Source organism: Dipodomys spectabilis, unplaced genomic scaffold, assembly GCF_019054845.1.
Source record: "Dipodomys spectabilis isolate Male_0828 unplaced genomic scaffold, ASM1905484v1 ptg000081l, whole genome shotgun sequence".
Classification (NCBI taxonomy): domain Eukaryota; kingdom Metazoa; phylum Chordata; class Mammalia; order Rodentia; family Heteromyidae; genus Dipodomys; species Dipodomys spectabilis.
The window spans coordinates 24,048,663-24,064,471 of NW_024870758.1; the positions used below are offsets into that span (position 1 = coordinate 24,048,663).

At 35.6% G+C, this 15,809-nt stretch overlaps 2 protein-coding genes across 2 annotated transcripts in view; both read right to left on the reverse strand.

Annotated features, from left to right (window-relative positions):
- Positions 1-15,809, reverse strand: part of Baz2b (bromodomain adjacent to zinc finger domain 2B) — a 297,821-nt gene that overhangs the window by 218,808 nt on the left and 63,204 nt on the right. Inside the window, exon 4 of the mRNA XM_042683418.1 lies at positions 10,661-11,017. The gene's annotated coding sequence lies outside the window, so the exon portion shown is untranslated. The remainder of the gene's footprint in view (positions 1-10,660; positions 11,018-15,809) is intronic.
- Positions 9,366-15,809, reverse strand: part of LOC122110766 (basic proline-rich protein-like) — a 73,493-nt gene continuing 67,049 nt past the window's right edge. Inside the window, exon 4 of the mRNA XM_042683432.1 lies at positions 9,366-10,702. Coding sequence (XP_042539366.1) covers positions 9,366-10,702 — 1,337 coding nt within the window. The remainder of the gene's footprint in view (positions 10,703-15,809) is intronic.

Below are 15,809 nucleotides of genomic sequence, written 5' to 3' on the forward strand. Positions count from 1 at the left end.
CATCACCCTCAATAGTAAACTGGGACTATAAACATCCTCCACTATTTCTAGCAATGTAAAAAGCTTTAAGGTTTTTTTTTTTTAATAACCCTCTCATTTTTTGCAAGAAAAGTTTAATACTGAAAATAACAAAATGAAACAAATTTCATTATTATGCAGTAATAAATCCCATTGTTATGACACCCATAATAATAATAATGAAATTAGGAAAAGACTAGCCACTGAAATTTATCATTGTGGGCCAAAACATTATGGAGAAGACTATTTAAAACTTCGTGTTAAAAGTTTTTAGTTTTTCCTTTTTTTGGTGCTGGTCCTGAGGCTTGAACTCAGGACTTGGGTACTGTCCCTGAGCTTTTTTACTTGCTAGTACTCTACACTTAAGCCAGAGGTCCTCTTCTGGTTTTTCAATGGTTTACTGGAGATAAAGAGTCTCAAGAACTTTCCTGTCTGGGCTGGATTTGAACTTCAATTCTAAAACTTTAATCTCCTAAATAGGTAGGATTACAAGCATGAGCCACCACAGCCTGGTGACTCTTTTCTACTTTTCCACTATTTCATCTGCAGCTGGTGCTCTACTACTTGAAGTATGCCTCCACTTCCACTTCGGTCTTTTCTCTGATTAATTAGTGATTAGTTATTTAGCTTTGTTTGCCCAGACTAAGTTTGAACTGAGATCCTCAAAAGTCAGCTTCCTGAGTAGCTAGGATTATAGGTATCATCCAGTGCCTCGATTTAGACATCATTTCTAATGAGATTTCTATTTAAGAGGGAACTTCAATACTAGTACTATTGAGAATAAGGGCTCGGGTCCATATGGATTTGCCTATTATTGGCTAGCCAGCCACGGCCCCCCCCCAAACAATAGATACCTACATATACACATGTATACATATATAGTATATATGTACACATGTTTTATACATACATTTGTAAGCATATATGTACATGCACATACACATCTACATATAATGCATATGTATATTTATATATGTATATGTAATTTAAGTTAGTACTATTGCATATATAGAATACATAATTTAAGTCAGCACTACTGAATTCCTTTGGAAAGCAAGTTCCACCATGAAGGGAAGAAAAGAATGTGGAGAATATCTCTTATGCTATGCTCAAAGGTCTTAGCAGAAACAATCACACACTAGGTTTCAAGAAAAATAGTAAAAAAAAAAAAAAAAAATCCACAAAAGTGTAAGAGAAGAACCAAGGAGAGAGAGTTCTGGCTAATCTCAAATAAAATAAATGGTTTGAATATCTCTGACAAGAAAGAGCAGTTTTGTGGTTTTTAACCTGGCCTCTGTAAACAAGCCTATCAGTGAAATGGATGCGAATCTATTAACCCACTCTCTTCATAAAAAGCTGAGCAGTTGCCTCATAAAGATGAAAATGTGTTTGTGACTTTAAGTATCACTATCTCACAATACTGTGAAATTTATGTAATCACAATCTCAATAAAAAATTATTTTTTAAAAAGGACAACAATAAACTATCAAAAAGCTGGGGGGAAGGGGGAAAGCTGAGCAGTCAATTTTGAAAGCAATGGAGGAAGAGAAAGGGCCCATGGTTTCTTTTCCTTCCAGTTGGAAGAGGCTTGTATTGAGATTACAAAACAATTTGCAGAGATATCCTGCAATAACCAAAAGAATGTGGTGAATGTACTCATTCTATAGGTGGCTCTGCTGCTCTCCTCTTGTGGGATCCTTTCTTCCTGATCTCTAAATATTCAAAGTTTATTCCTTTTTTCTTGAGTCTCTTTTAATTATTCCAATCAGAACTTATCTTTTTCTTTTTATTTCACCATCTCAAAAGGCTTTTATTTTTTGTTCCTTCTCAGTTGGCTAATCTTCCTTCATCCTAAAATCCTCAAAATACACTGAAAATCACATTTATCACCATTCAATACATTTTACTTAGTTTTGAGTTTCATACTGTGTATTCATATCCTAGTATCTAGGATATACACTAGTATTCCTCCCAAATATAATGTCTGTGGGATTTACCTATGTTATTACATATGAGAAATGGTTACAACTTATAGGATATTTGAGATGGTCAAGCACTTGGATATTGTAAGTGCAGCCATAGTAAGCATCCCTTTGTCATTTGGTAGACATAATCATTCCATTCTGTAATCAATATATGGGTACTTATGTATGCCAAAGTGGGCTATAGATATGTGTGTATGTAATGAGAAACTGAACTTTCACAAACTTCATTATCTCCAAATGCATGCTTATACACAGTATTCAAAATAAACTTAAGGAATAAGAAAAATAAAAGCCATTGCAAGGCGTTTCCTCCTTTCAATTCTCCTGTGGTTAGTGTTGAAGCAATTTACTTTTCAAATACTTGTTATGTTTTCTGTTCCGTAATTGTTAATATATAAAATAATCTCATTAACTCATCCTTCCTCTTTTTGTAAATGAGAATGAAAATGATACGAACTTTCAAAATTTCATTTTAGTGAAAAACTATTTTACTCATCAATAAACAGGGAAAACTAGGTTTATTTAAATTTTACTTTACCTGAGGCCCTGGGAACCTTAGCATGGGGAGGAGAGGTTAACTTTCTTTTATTTCCTTTTTTATTCAGAGATAATAAAGACCAGAGAAATATTTGAAAGGACAATTGTCAAATGGGAGAGGAGAACAGAACACCTATAGACTAATTCACAAAATGACTCATGTAACCCAAAATAATGGCAGGTAAACTGCATATATAAAGTTATGATCCTATACAACCCAATATTAAAATACAACACCTTGTCCTTTAATAACCTTTGAATTTATTGTTTAGAAAAAAAAAGCACAGCCTCATATCAGTTAGATTAAATTTGGCCATATATTCTCTTATATTACCAACATATTCAGTCATTTGTGAAGCCCAGAAAGAGTAAAATGCACTCTTAGGACTGGTTCTCAACCTTGAAGTGCTGAGAGCTACTTTATCTTCCAGCATGGGGACAAGCACATGCACGTACATGTGAATCTGTGTTGTGTGCAAAGCTCAATATAAGCACATCATCATAAATCACACAGGGATCCACTTATTTTAACATACACAAATCAAAGCATAGCTCTGTGTGATTCCTAAAGGGATATCTGAAATGGCATTTAGCATCTTTCCTCTTACTCTGACTAAAGGCTTGGAATACTGAGGTTTCTTTCCTCCTCTCTCCTCAGAGTCACCACCGACAACAAGTAAGAGACTATTAGAAGCTAGTCATTAATTCAGCAAGTGATTCAAAGAGCTTAAGACTACTCATTTGATCATTTCTAAAACATGTGAGTAGCTTTAGTATTAGAATTAATTTAGTTCAATGATAAAATCCAGTCCATTTCCTTTCTATATTGCTTTACACCACTCATAAAGTAAGAGAACTATTGTTTTTATACATATTAGGCTGCCAGGACATTGCTGAGGTATGTTTCTAGCCCTGCTTTTCTACATATTAGATGACATTATTTTACTAATTAATTACAATCTATTTTGTATCCCAAACTATATACAACTAGTAAACTTTCAAATCAAATGCAGAATTTTTATAGAAAAAGTCATAAAATTTTATTTTTCAAACAGTATTATAGTTGTAAAATCTAGATTACTTGGCTTGTTTGGTTTTGGCCAAGATGTATGATAGGTATATTTGTTACCTCCAAGTGTCCTCATTTTATTAAGAATTTAGTTTAAATTAAATATTTAAAATTGAAGCTATTCTGGGTAGCATACACAGCTAAAATGAAGAGCTTCTGTAGCAGCAGTGACCAGATTTTAAATGTAAGGTAGATCAATAAAAAAAAAAATCACCAAGCACAAGCTCTATGTGTGAGTGGAATAGTTTATAATAGCTTGCAAATGACTATGTGCTTGCTGTAACCAGCTGTTCTTAAATTATGAATATGCAACCAATTCATGTTAAAGCCAAATCCCAGTACTATTTCTACAGAGAAATCCCAGTAGTTTTGCTTGTTCTACTTGTTAGCTCTGTTAAGGATACAAATAGCAGTAAGCTACTGAACAAATAGGACCAAACTATTGGCATTTCATGCACTAGGTCCATTATCACAGCAGGGAATGTCAATCATTGGTACATTCCTATAACAGCTCAGGCAATATAACAATGATCTTGTAGGAAAAAAAAATCAAAATCTCTGCAGCATATTCAAAGTCCTTCTGACAACCTAATGCTTTCTCACTACAGCCAATCAGTGTCAGACCTGACCTACTATAAGACTTGCACTAAGCTTGAAACATTTAAAAACATCAATCATAAAAACAAAGACAGGACATTGAATTATACAGTATTAACCTCCAGGGTTTGCATACAAAGACCTTAGATTTATTTATGTCCCAGTGAGTTAAGAGCTTCAATACACCGTTCTTTACACCAAACTGACTGCCAATTTGATGAAACTCTCTGCCCTCAGCAGGAGTGCAAGGTCTTTGATTAATGAGTGCATGTTTGTGGAAAAGCATTAAGAAGAAAAAACAGAAAAAAAACACACAATTATATCTACACATAGTTAAAGTACCACTGCATAATCACTTCCAAACCTATCTCTTTTTCATATGTATACATCTATACATATGTACAAAATTAGCAATGGCTCCTTCCTATAGATTTTCTTCACTGTTATTATCACCAAGGCTCAACAATTTTTTTGAATAAGAACTATTTAAAAACCAAAGTATAAGCCAAATTTTATGTATCATAAAACTATTTTAACGTGTTAATGTTATCTTCAAAAACAAACTACATTATATAGCATAAATTTACATTGTATGAAAAAACTATTTTCATTTCTGATATGTAAACCTTTTAGTTTAACACACCAGAAGTATTGGGGTTATTAAATATTTTGCATCTCAAACTCTATTATGACCGCCACAAATCAACCAGCATTCCAAATAGATTTAAAATCTGTATAAATTCATTTAATTTTTCTACTTTCAGCAGATGTTGCCAATACTTTAGAACTCCATAAATGTAGTTGTGAGTTAATTATGTATATTTATTACTCATAATTTTAAAGCTAATACGGTCAACAAAAAAATTTAGGAATCAACGTTTAAACGTGATATGACCCTTCTGGTCAAAACTCTACAAAATTGAATGCTGAAAATAGTTAAATTGCAAGGTTCTTAATAAGACTACCATAGATCTCTCTACAAATGAACATTAAGATTCCTTTTTAAAAGTATATTTAATAAACAACTAAATTTGCCATTTTTGGCTTATATGAATATCTGCCTTGACACAAATACTCCATAAGAAAATATATTTCATTGGGATTGGGGGGGAGGGGGAAGGCTGGGAAGGGATGTGAAGGGTAAACCATAGGAGGAGGCTGCAATGCTTGGTAAGAAATGTACGCATTATCCTGCCCATGTAATTGTAACCCCTCTGTACAGTATGTTCACAAATAAAATTAAATTAAATTTAAAAAAAAGAAAAAAAGAAAATATATTTCTTAAAAATTTAGCTTAAAGGCAAGCATCCTGTAATCCTAGCTACCCAGGAAACTAAAATCTCAAGAGCATGGTTTAAAACCAGAGTGGGCAGGCAAGTCTGTGAGACTCTTTGTCCACTAAACTACCAAAAAAGCCAGAAGTGGAGCTGTGGCTCAAGTGGTAGAGTACTCGCTTTGAGAAAAAGCATCTCAGGGACAGTGTGCAGGCCCTGAGTTCAAGCTGCAGGACCAGCACCAAAAAAAAAAAAAAAAAGTTTAGTTTAAGCCTGTTGCAAAAAATTAAAAAATTAGTTTAAGGCAAGTTTAACAAGTTATAAGACTATTATACAAAAAGTCTTGCGAAAACATTATAAGCTGAAATAAATCTTAGCTGTAGTCACAGTAATGTTTGACTTACTGGAGACTATAAACATGTGATTTTAATAAAATTATAACTCTGAAATCACTCAAAGGTATATGTAGGTGCTTAAATTTTGTTTGTATTATGTAAGAGATCTTTTGCCTTTTTCTTTTTTTTTTTTTTTTTTTGGTGCCAATCCTGGGGTTTGAACTCAGGGCCTGGGCGCTGTCCCTGAGCTTTTATGCTCAAGGGTAGTGCTACGTAAGCCAGAGCAGTAATTCCAACTTTAGAGAAAAAAAAAAAACTTTTTACTTACTTTTTTAATGCTTAATTAATTAGAGATGAGTCTCATGGACTTGCCTGGTAGGGCTGGCTTCAAACCACAATCCTCAGGTCTCAGCCTCTGGAGTAGCTAGGATTACAGGAGTGAGCCCAGCTCGTGCCCAGCTGAAATCCCTTCTAATGGATTTAATTTAGCAAAGCAAATATTCTAGCCAATGATTTCACATTTTTAACAAAACAGTAATATTAAAGTGAGATTAGAAAAGGGTTTTCAACACAGTAATAAACTATACTATATCCTGAAATCATAACATTCAAATTATTTTTACATGCATTTTTAATGTGCATTTGTCTGCATTAATACTCTTTATTCTTTCTCCTTTCTCTTAACTATCTCCCATCCTACCAACAAAATCATTCCAACAATTAGACAAAGTACAAAACACTGCATAAATGGGAAGATCAAAGTACTAATACAATAGTAAAATAGTTGGAAACTATCCATAAAAGTTACTATGACGATAAATGCAATTTTACTTTAAAATCCACAGTTACTAGTAAAATAATGCAGATTATAGTTTGCTTGGATTGTGAAACAACACTTTGGTCTCCTAAGAAAACTTAAGACAAAACTGCTTATTATGTCAATAACTGTTCCTTTTCTCTTCTGATTTTCTCCTGCAATAAAAGTTTAAATAAACATTAAATCACATGAGTAAACATTTATTACATAAAGCTCAATGTTTAAGGCCTTATGATGCAAAATGTTTAATTTTACATAATAAAAAAACCTCTTAAGTCTCCTAACTAGTTAATTTGATTAATCCTTCAGGAAATTAAGTACAAAAATCATAAACCTTGATGACATAATTTCATACAAGGGTCAAAGTCACTATATTAATTTACTGGAGCTAGATCATATTTCTTCTTTGGGTAGTTTTCTAAGAATAATTTAAAAACTCAGAACCACAACTTAAAATCCCCTTCTTTGACAAATCTTTAAACCTACAAACAATCAAGTTCTAACATATTACTTTCATTAACTTAAGGAGATAAGACAGAAATCCTGATCTCCCATACAACTGTGATATCCTACATCTTGTATAGTAACACAAAAGTAGCAACAAAGACATTAGCAATTGCAGTTCAAGCTGGGAGTGACTGTTCTGTTTCAATTCAATGACACCACTAATGGCTTCTTAGCAGCTCCATGAAATCAACCAGCTGTCAAGTTGATGCATCAGAAGGAACAGTTATGCACTCCCATAAGAAAAAGCAACACATCAGGATGTTTGGCAAAACATCTGCTCCTTTACACTGCAGTTCTATAATAAACATGCAAACAAAGAAATGGAGAGAGGGCAACAGAATTAAAATTCCAAGCTTTCCATTGTCATATATGCATTTTAAATGAATGGCTTATACAAAATAAAAACAAATTTCTCTGAAGCTGAACCCTAAGTTCCTCTATTTCTTTAAATGCTCAACATAAATACTTGTTTTTCCAAAAAGGCAAAAATAACATAAAATAGTTACACTTAAAAAATCCACAGTAACCTATACTCACCAATTAAAAGCAACATCATGTTATAAATAAAACTCCAATATAAAAACTAAGGTATCTTTTCATTTCATAGGTAGTTAGCAGATGACACCAACAGTACTATAACACGTGGTTTCCAGGACTGAATAGTCCAAAAATATTTCTTTCACTAGTTGTTTGAAAGAGTAAATGTTGCTGTATACTAGTTTTAACACCTGACAAGAGTAAAGATAATATATTCTGGACTTTAAAACATGTGTCTGTTCCTATTTTCTTGAAATCATTATATGAACACAACACTATTAAGTTCTCATAAAGCTTTGTTTTCAAAGCATACAATCTATTAAAAAAAAAACCCTGCCACAATAATCTTAAAATAAATTTCAGATGTTTGTAAAATCTTACTTTTTTCTGAGACATACAAGTGTCTTAATGTTATATAAATTATTGATTTGCGCACAATAAGTACAGTGTTTACAATAGGTGTGAGACATCAAATGTACTTAACTACCATTTTCTTAAACTGCTTATCCTCTGTTGCTTGCCATTTATAATCTGCCAAATCTTCTAGTCCTTTGTGCATGTATAATTTAGGACCATCTGTTCTATGTGCTTTTAACTATTTAAACATTTTTCACCTACCTACAATTCACATAAATGGCAGACATTCAATTCATTCAAGCTTTCTATATACTATTTTACATAAAGCAAATTCCTAGATAAATAACCGATAACACCAAAGGCTGCTACAGAAATTTAAAACACACCCTCTACAATGCAAGTTTTCAATGTTAGACAAACCTTTTCACTGTATTCAGAAGTGTTTCTATTAGCTTTTTTTTTTAAGTTAATTGTAGTCAATGTTTTTCCCCAATCCAGAAGACAAAGAGAATGCAAATTAAATACAGACAGTTTCATGTCCTTGTTAGAAGAGATGTAAATATGCTGTCTGAAAATGACTAAGGGAGACAGAATTCCACTTTCCCATTCAATTTACACTGCCTCTTATTTATATACTCAGTGTATCGTTAAGTTTGATCATGTGACCAACCCAACTTTTGTGAGGTGAAAAACTATTTTAGACAATCGAGTTAAAACACTAGTTTGTATTGTTTATTTTTTCATAATGGCTGAGAGTTCACAGCTAGAGATTATAAATTACCTTTTTAAATCCATTCTGCCGTTTATATAATAAACTACATTTTAACCAATCCTCTGACTTAAAATGTGCTACTAAAAATTTAAAGTATGTAGTATCTCAAAGTATTTTCAAAGGTTCTCTCTTTAAGTGTAAATAAACGAAAGGAATTTTTATTACAAGAGGGGAGGTAGGTAATCTAAGTAATGTCTGCACAAATATTACAAAAGCCAATTAAAGAAAAATCTATACTAGAACAAGAAAGTATGAGGATTACATATATATTGTAAACGTTTAAAGAATTAAAAAACATGCATCCAAACTGTAGGTGACCACTAGACGACACAACAAAAGTTCCTATCATTTTTGTTACACGTAACCTTCCACCTGTTACCAAACCTAAAATGTGAAGGCTTTGTTGCTCCGTTTTGAAAGCAAAACACAAAATTAAGTCACACGATTTGTCAGTAGGCTATAAGCTGCACGAACGATTAAAACGGGTAAATGGAGAAAAAAACACTTTTCAGAAAATTTCACGGTGAAGTTTACATGACGTCACTGGGCCCGAACATTTCCTAAACTTTGAACTTTATCCAGACACACTTTTCGCCTTTCGAGGGCTTCTTTCCCTCCCTTAAAAATGTAAAAGGAGACTTGGGGATAAAATTGCCCAAGATGGCGAAACGCTTGTTGTTTAGAGGGCAGGGGAAAAATGGAGGATATTGTAATATACACAAAGGGATAAATTTGAACAACTCGACCACGGACTGCAGCTGCTTCGCTCTCGAAGGAACCACACACAAAAGATAAATACAGGGGGAGGGAGGAGAAAACCCCCCAGCCGCGGGGCCGGCTCTGCCTCTCGCCACCAAGTTCCGATCGTGGGGTTCGTGGAAGTAGTTAGGGGGAGCCGGGAAGGCGAAAGGGGGAAGGGAACCAGCGGAGGGAGGAGAGGAGCAGAGCGCGCGGCGTGGCGGGGAAGCCGGCCGACGCAGACCGAGCCTGGTGGCGGGGGAGCCGGATCCGCAGAGCGACCCACGCGGGTGCCCGGCGCCCGCGACCGGGCAGACCTCGCAGGTAGCCGCGCCGCGCCGGTCCATCGGCCCCACCCCCACCGCCTGGCCCCTGGGCTCCCAGCCCCGCGCTCCGCGGGCCGGGCCGGGCGGGGAGGCTCCGCTGGGGTGGGAGAGGCGCAGCCCGTCAGCCCGCGAGGCTGGAGGGGCGGAGGCAAAAGAGGGCAGCGGGAGGCGCACTGGGGCGGGGGAGAGGTGCGAAGTACCCCGGCGGGGCGGCAGCGGGTATGCCCGGCTAGGAACCCACATCGCCACGCTGCCAGAGGGAGGTTGAAGGGGGTGGTTGTGGTGGTGGCGGTGGTGTTTACGCCGCAGCAAAACTGTTGGCGGCGACCCGAGCGCTGGACGTGGCCGGGGCAGGACGGCGGCGCGCGGCCCGGTGGCGGCCGGCACAAAGGAGGTGGACTGGCGGCTGCGGGCGGGCCCGAGAGCCGCGCGCGGCCCGACCAGACCCCGGTCCCGTTCCGGGCCAGGAGTAAAGTTTACGTTCTCCCGAGACCGCAGCCCCCCACGCCCAGGACCGCACGGGTCCGCGCCCGCCTCCCCAAACTCCGCCCGGGACCCCGAGCGGCACCCCAGCTTCCAGCCAGCACAACAAAGGGACTCGGCGACCGGCGAGGGTAAACAGCGGCGGCGGCAGGGCGGGCGGGCGCCAGGACCAGCAACTCCGGAGTCCGGGCTGCTCGCTCGCTCGCTCGCTCGCTCGCGCGAGCCCGGCCGCTCCTGTCTCTCCCACCGCCTCGCATCCCTGGGAATTTCATCCCACCCTTCACACCCGAGGATTTCGTCGAACTCACCTTCACTTCCCAACTGAGAGTTGCGGTGGATGGGATTTGTGCCTTCCCAGATGGTTTAAGGTTCCGATTTTTTAAATCCTCACCGCCTCCTTATTCCTGTTATAATTTCTGCAAGAAAAGTGTAGAGAGTTGGAGTGGAGGTGAGGTTTGTGATCGGGAAAGCCCTGGGCTCCCTCCTCCTCCGTCTTCCGCCTCTCGCTCTCTGATTAGTTCCTATCCAGCAGCAGATTGAAGCAGGAGATGATTCTTCTCAAGGTTTGTTCAGCAGCTTCACTTCTAGGCGAAGGCTTCATGAACCAAGTGACGTCAACCAACAAGGCTTCTCTCTCTCTCTCCTCTCTCTAACAATGAAAGTTGCTGTTAACAAGGGAAAAAGAGAGAGAATTGTTTATACCATTTCGGTTCCAATAATAAATGACCTATCAGCTCCTAAACCAGCCACGACTGGGGTGCTTCTTCTTTCCAAGAACATTGCTTTGCGTTCGCCTTGCTCTGTCCCAGGAAAAAGTTAAGAAACTTATATGTTTTGTTTTACGTTTAAAGGAGCGAGGACAAAAATCAAACAAACAAAAAAGGTTGAAAATTTAATTTTTTTAACAAAAGTAAATTGATAAATAATGAACATAGATTAACCATCTCTGCCTGAGGTTTGTAAACTCAGAGAAGTCTGTTGAAATCTACAAACCCGACTAAATTAATATGCGAAGGATTTGTGACTGTTAGGACTCAAAAAGCAGAACACAGATGATTCCAGGGTAAAAATGTTACTAATTTTTCACAGCTAGTTGAACAGCTACAATGTTTATGCACTGACTTAAAATAAAATTTAAATGAAAGACATTTACATAGTTACTTGTAGACGTTTAAAAGTTATACATAGATTTAAAGGGTAATCTCGATTTTTTTTCCTTTCTAGTTTGGTGAGGTTAAAAATAGCTAATTACTGCAATTGGACACTTTCTTAAAAATCAGGTAATGAGTTAAGACTACCAGAGCATTAGCTCCCATCTTTAAGCTACACATACAAAATGCTATTTGACCCCCAGAATCTCAACCAACTTACTGTTTTTAACCTTCCAATTCTCTTCCAATCCTCACATTCTGCAACCAATCAAGTTAACTAAGGTAAAGTGCATGTCTTTCCCTCCAGAAGTACACCTCACAGCTTCCTAAACATAATTTTAAAAAGCAAAACAAAAAGACCTTTAACCTTGGTAACACTTTATCACCCACTGATAGAGATAATATTTTAAATCATTGAGGTAGAGATTTTTTTCCCTTAAGACGCTGAAGTATCAACATTTATATTATTACAAATTGCAAGATTTAATTTTTTCAGAATGAAGAGCAAGTAAAATGTAATCTATAGGAGAATCTGACCACATATCAATATTTTATACATATGTGGATAAATGTAACTTAAAAGATGCTATTGTTTTATGTTTCCTCCTCAACCACTGGCTGTGATTTTAATTGTGCTGGAGGATCTTCATTAGTATTAACACATGGGGAGATTTCACAAAGCTGCTTCATTAGGAAGGGGGAAAAAGCTGGCAGACTAGGTCTTTTTGCATGCACTGAGAATGTCAGCCTTACCTCGGTCATTTGTAACATAATAAGTGCAAGTACAATGATTGCAATGCAGGAGCATTGGGGGAAGGGCAGAAATACTGCCTGTCTAATAGGGATATCTGAAAAGAAGGCTGCTCATTACATAGTAAAATGTATGCTAAAAATTAGTGAAGATGATGTCTCAGGAGACTGATGCTAAATAAATTAATGTGCTGATATGTTTTTAATTATTATTTTTGTAGTAGTTTATTTCATTCTCAGGATTCACATTGAGCAGCAAAGCTGTGCTAGCACTTATTGATTTTTTTCCCTGCCACATTCCCGGAATACAGATTTTAATCATTTCACTACACCACACTCAGTAATTTCATTAAAAACTGGAATCTTCCATCCCCAGAAAAGCATTTAATTTCAATGACATACAATTTCTCTTTTAGCAGCAAACTGTCTCTACAGTAAAAGCTGGCCTAAGGTTCAAATGCATAATTTAATCCTGAGTTTTCCATGCTCTGCATTCCTTTCAAGCTATAATTTGAGTAACTACCTAATAACTGTAATAAGGACAATAATGTCCTTATAATATATTATTAACTCATATTTAATTAACTCTGAGACCAAGCTCTATACATGTATGACAGGGTCAACAATTCTACCATCTCAAAATTTACTAATAATATTCCAGAAGAAAAACATCCCAAGTCGCACTCCAAAAAAGTTCCTGTATTAGTCTATAATGGTAGTCATTACTCACACAACATTTTTACTATGAGAAAGTAAATGGAATTCAGTGAGATTCTATGTAAATAAAGTACTAGGATATTGATAGATCCACATCCATTACTGACACTTCTCTAGTCATTAGCATTACAGTTGAAAATACATGATTTTAAAAAGTAAGAAAAGCTGATTTCAAATTGTCTTCATTTTCATAAAGAAGTATTCTAAAACACATTTTTCTTGAAATAAAAATAAGTGGTACACTATAACTTTGTTTTAATATTTTACAAAAATATGTTCGATTTTCATTATAGTAACACTGTAAATCTGGTTTATAGATGACACCTTGGTTTGCCAGGCAATAATTTCATAAAGATATGTAATTTTCATTGCCTGTTTTTAGAAAAAACCTGTGGGAGAGAACCTATACTGAAATTAAATTGTTTTATATTTTATATATGTATATGCCTAATAAACAGGCAAATTTGCTACTATATAAAATGTATAGCTATTAAATAAAAACTTATCATTCCCTTAAGTGATTTCAGAACCATGGCTCAGAGACTTATTTTAGTATAAATAGGTTAAAGCAAAGAAAATAGAAAAGGTGAAACAGTTCCTGTTCCACATTCAGGAAACTTAAGTTAATGACTCTGAATATATAGTTTTTAATTGAAGTGTCTTTGATTGTAGCATGATGTAATGACAGAAAATAGAATGCTCCCACTCATGAAAATTTTTGCATAAAGAAAGTGTTGATAATGAAAAGTGACTTTAAGTTTCTTTTAAAACTACATTGTTTCATCATATGCTTCTTTGTGTACATTTGGAAATTTTTGTGACATCTCAAAGATGAAGTTAGATAAAAATCATTAACAAAATAGTTGGTAAGTGAAAATATACAAATAACTAAAATTTATAAATTACAATGTCAATAATTCAAGAATGGAAGCTTTGAATTTATTAAAATGTAATTTCAAAATAATCTAATTGGTATTTAAATGCATTAATGACCCAATTTAATCTATTGATCTTTGAACTACTTTTTAAAAAATAGTAACTGGATTATTCCAGTTATTCAAGATCTTCTAAGAATTGTGTTTAAATTGTTATTTTTAATATGAATTATTCCTTTTTTCATGTTGTCACACTTGATCATTCCAGAGATTAGGATGTAATCAGTTGAGTAGAAAAATCAGATAAAATAATTACTAGTGATATTCAGTTCTGACAGCACTTACTATGCCCAAGATCATCTAATTTAGCCCTTAATCATGTATATATACAGAACTGTGAGTTTCATGATGAAGCAAATCTTTCCTATTCTTTAGTGATAATTCTGAAATTCTATATGTGATATACACCTATCCCACAGACCAGACCACCACTGAGAAAAAATGATGCACTTTTTTCTGTAAAGCACCATCTGTTTTTAGGACCAAGATATATAAACAGATGGATAGATATCTTATTTACTACTATGGGGATTGCCAGTTATTCCTAAAAGAAAAAGGGATTGCTGTATATATAGTATAAAGTATATGAGGCTGACTGCAAAGAAAACAGACAAAAGATTTCAATAGTATAACCACTGTAGTATCTTCTTTCTGTTTCAATCAGTACAGAATAAGGAAGCTTTATTTGTTTTCATTCATTGAACAACTGAGTGCTTGCTATAGGCTATATACTGTGCTAGAGGCTAAAAACTCATGAAAACTCACTTTCTAGTTGATGTTGAAAGTGAATTTCCCAAGAGATTGGGGACTGATATAAAGCAAATTATAAAGACATAAATAATAAAGTTTTCAGAGAATAAAGATGGGTCAACTAAATTAAAAGAGGATTTATCAAAAATACTGTGAAACTGCCCTCAAATGCTGAAGCTTAACTGACAAATAATTTGGCAGGTAGAGGGAGAGAGATATTCTAAGAGAAAGCAACCTTAAGAGTAAATATAAAGAGCAATTTGGTCTGATGTCTATCTACTAGTGAGAATTGAGTTTAACAGAAATATCCAGAGTGAGGGATGACAGGAATGAAGTCCTTAAAAGTCAACACCTACATAATGGTGAAAGTCCGCAAGTACCTTGGTAAGGTAGTTGAATTTATCCTGAGAGCCAACAAAGGTTCAAAAAGGATTAACAAGATTGACCTTGATTTGAAAGAACAACACTGTGTAATGCAAATGATAGACTACAGTCTGAAGAGATTGTTTAGCATTCCCTGAGAAAAGTGGTAAAGGATAGTGACATTGGAGGTTTTGAACCAGATATTATTCAGGTAAAATTTCAATTAGGTAACTGAAATAAATTATGGAGAGGAAAGAATGAAGTAGTAGGACAGGGATTTCTAGGTTGGGGAATTGGTCAAATGCTGGAGACATCAACTATGGTCCAAAATACATAAGGAATAACAAATCATAAGGGATTCTGGAATTAGAATTTGATATATTGTTCTGTAGGCTCCTTTTTTACTAAAAAAAAAAAAAAAAATTGAGAACACAACTATAAAGTTTTTCAAAATGAATCTACCAGGCTCAGTCTCCCTCCCTTGTTTCTTACTCTTCTCTCTACCTTACTCCCTCTTTTTTTCTTTTCTTCAACTTCAAAAAGTGTTTCTGATAACATTTCTGATTAAGAGAAATTTATTATGACTCATTGACAGAAAATAGAACATAGCCTTGAAAAGAAGAGTGGGGTGGTAATCGTATCAGAGATAAAATATTACAAAATTTATAATTTAATAGTTGGCAATTAGTAAAAAATGAACAACAACAAAAACTAAGAATCAATCCTAGCTACTCAGGAAGCTGAGGTCCAGATTGAGGCCAGCTCAGGATGAAAAGTCTACAATATTCCAT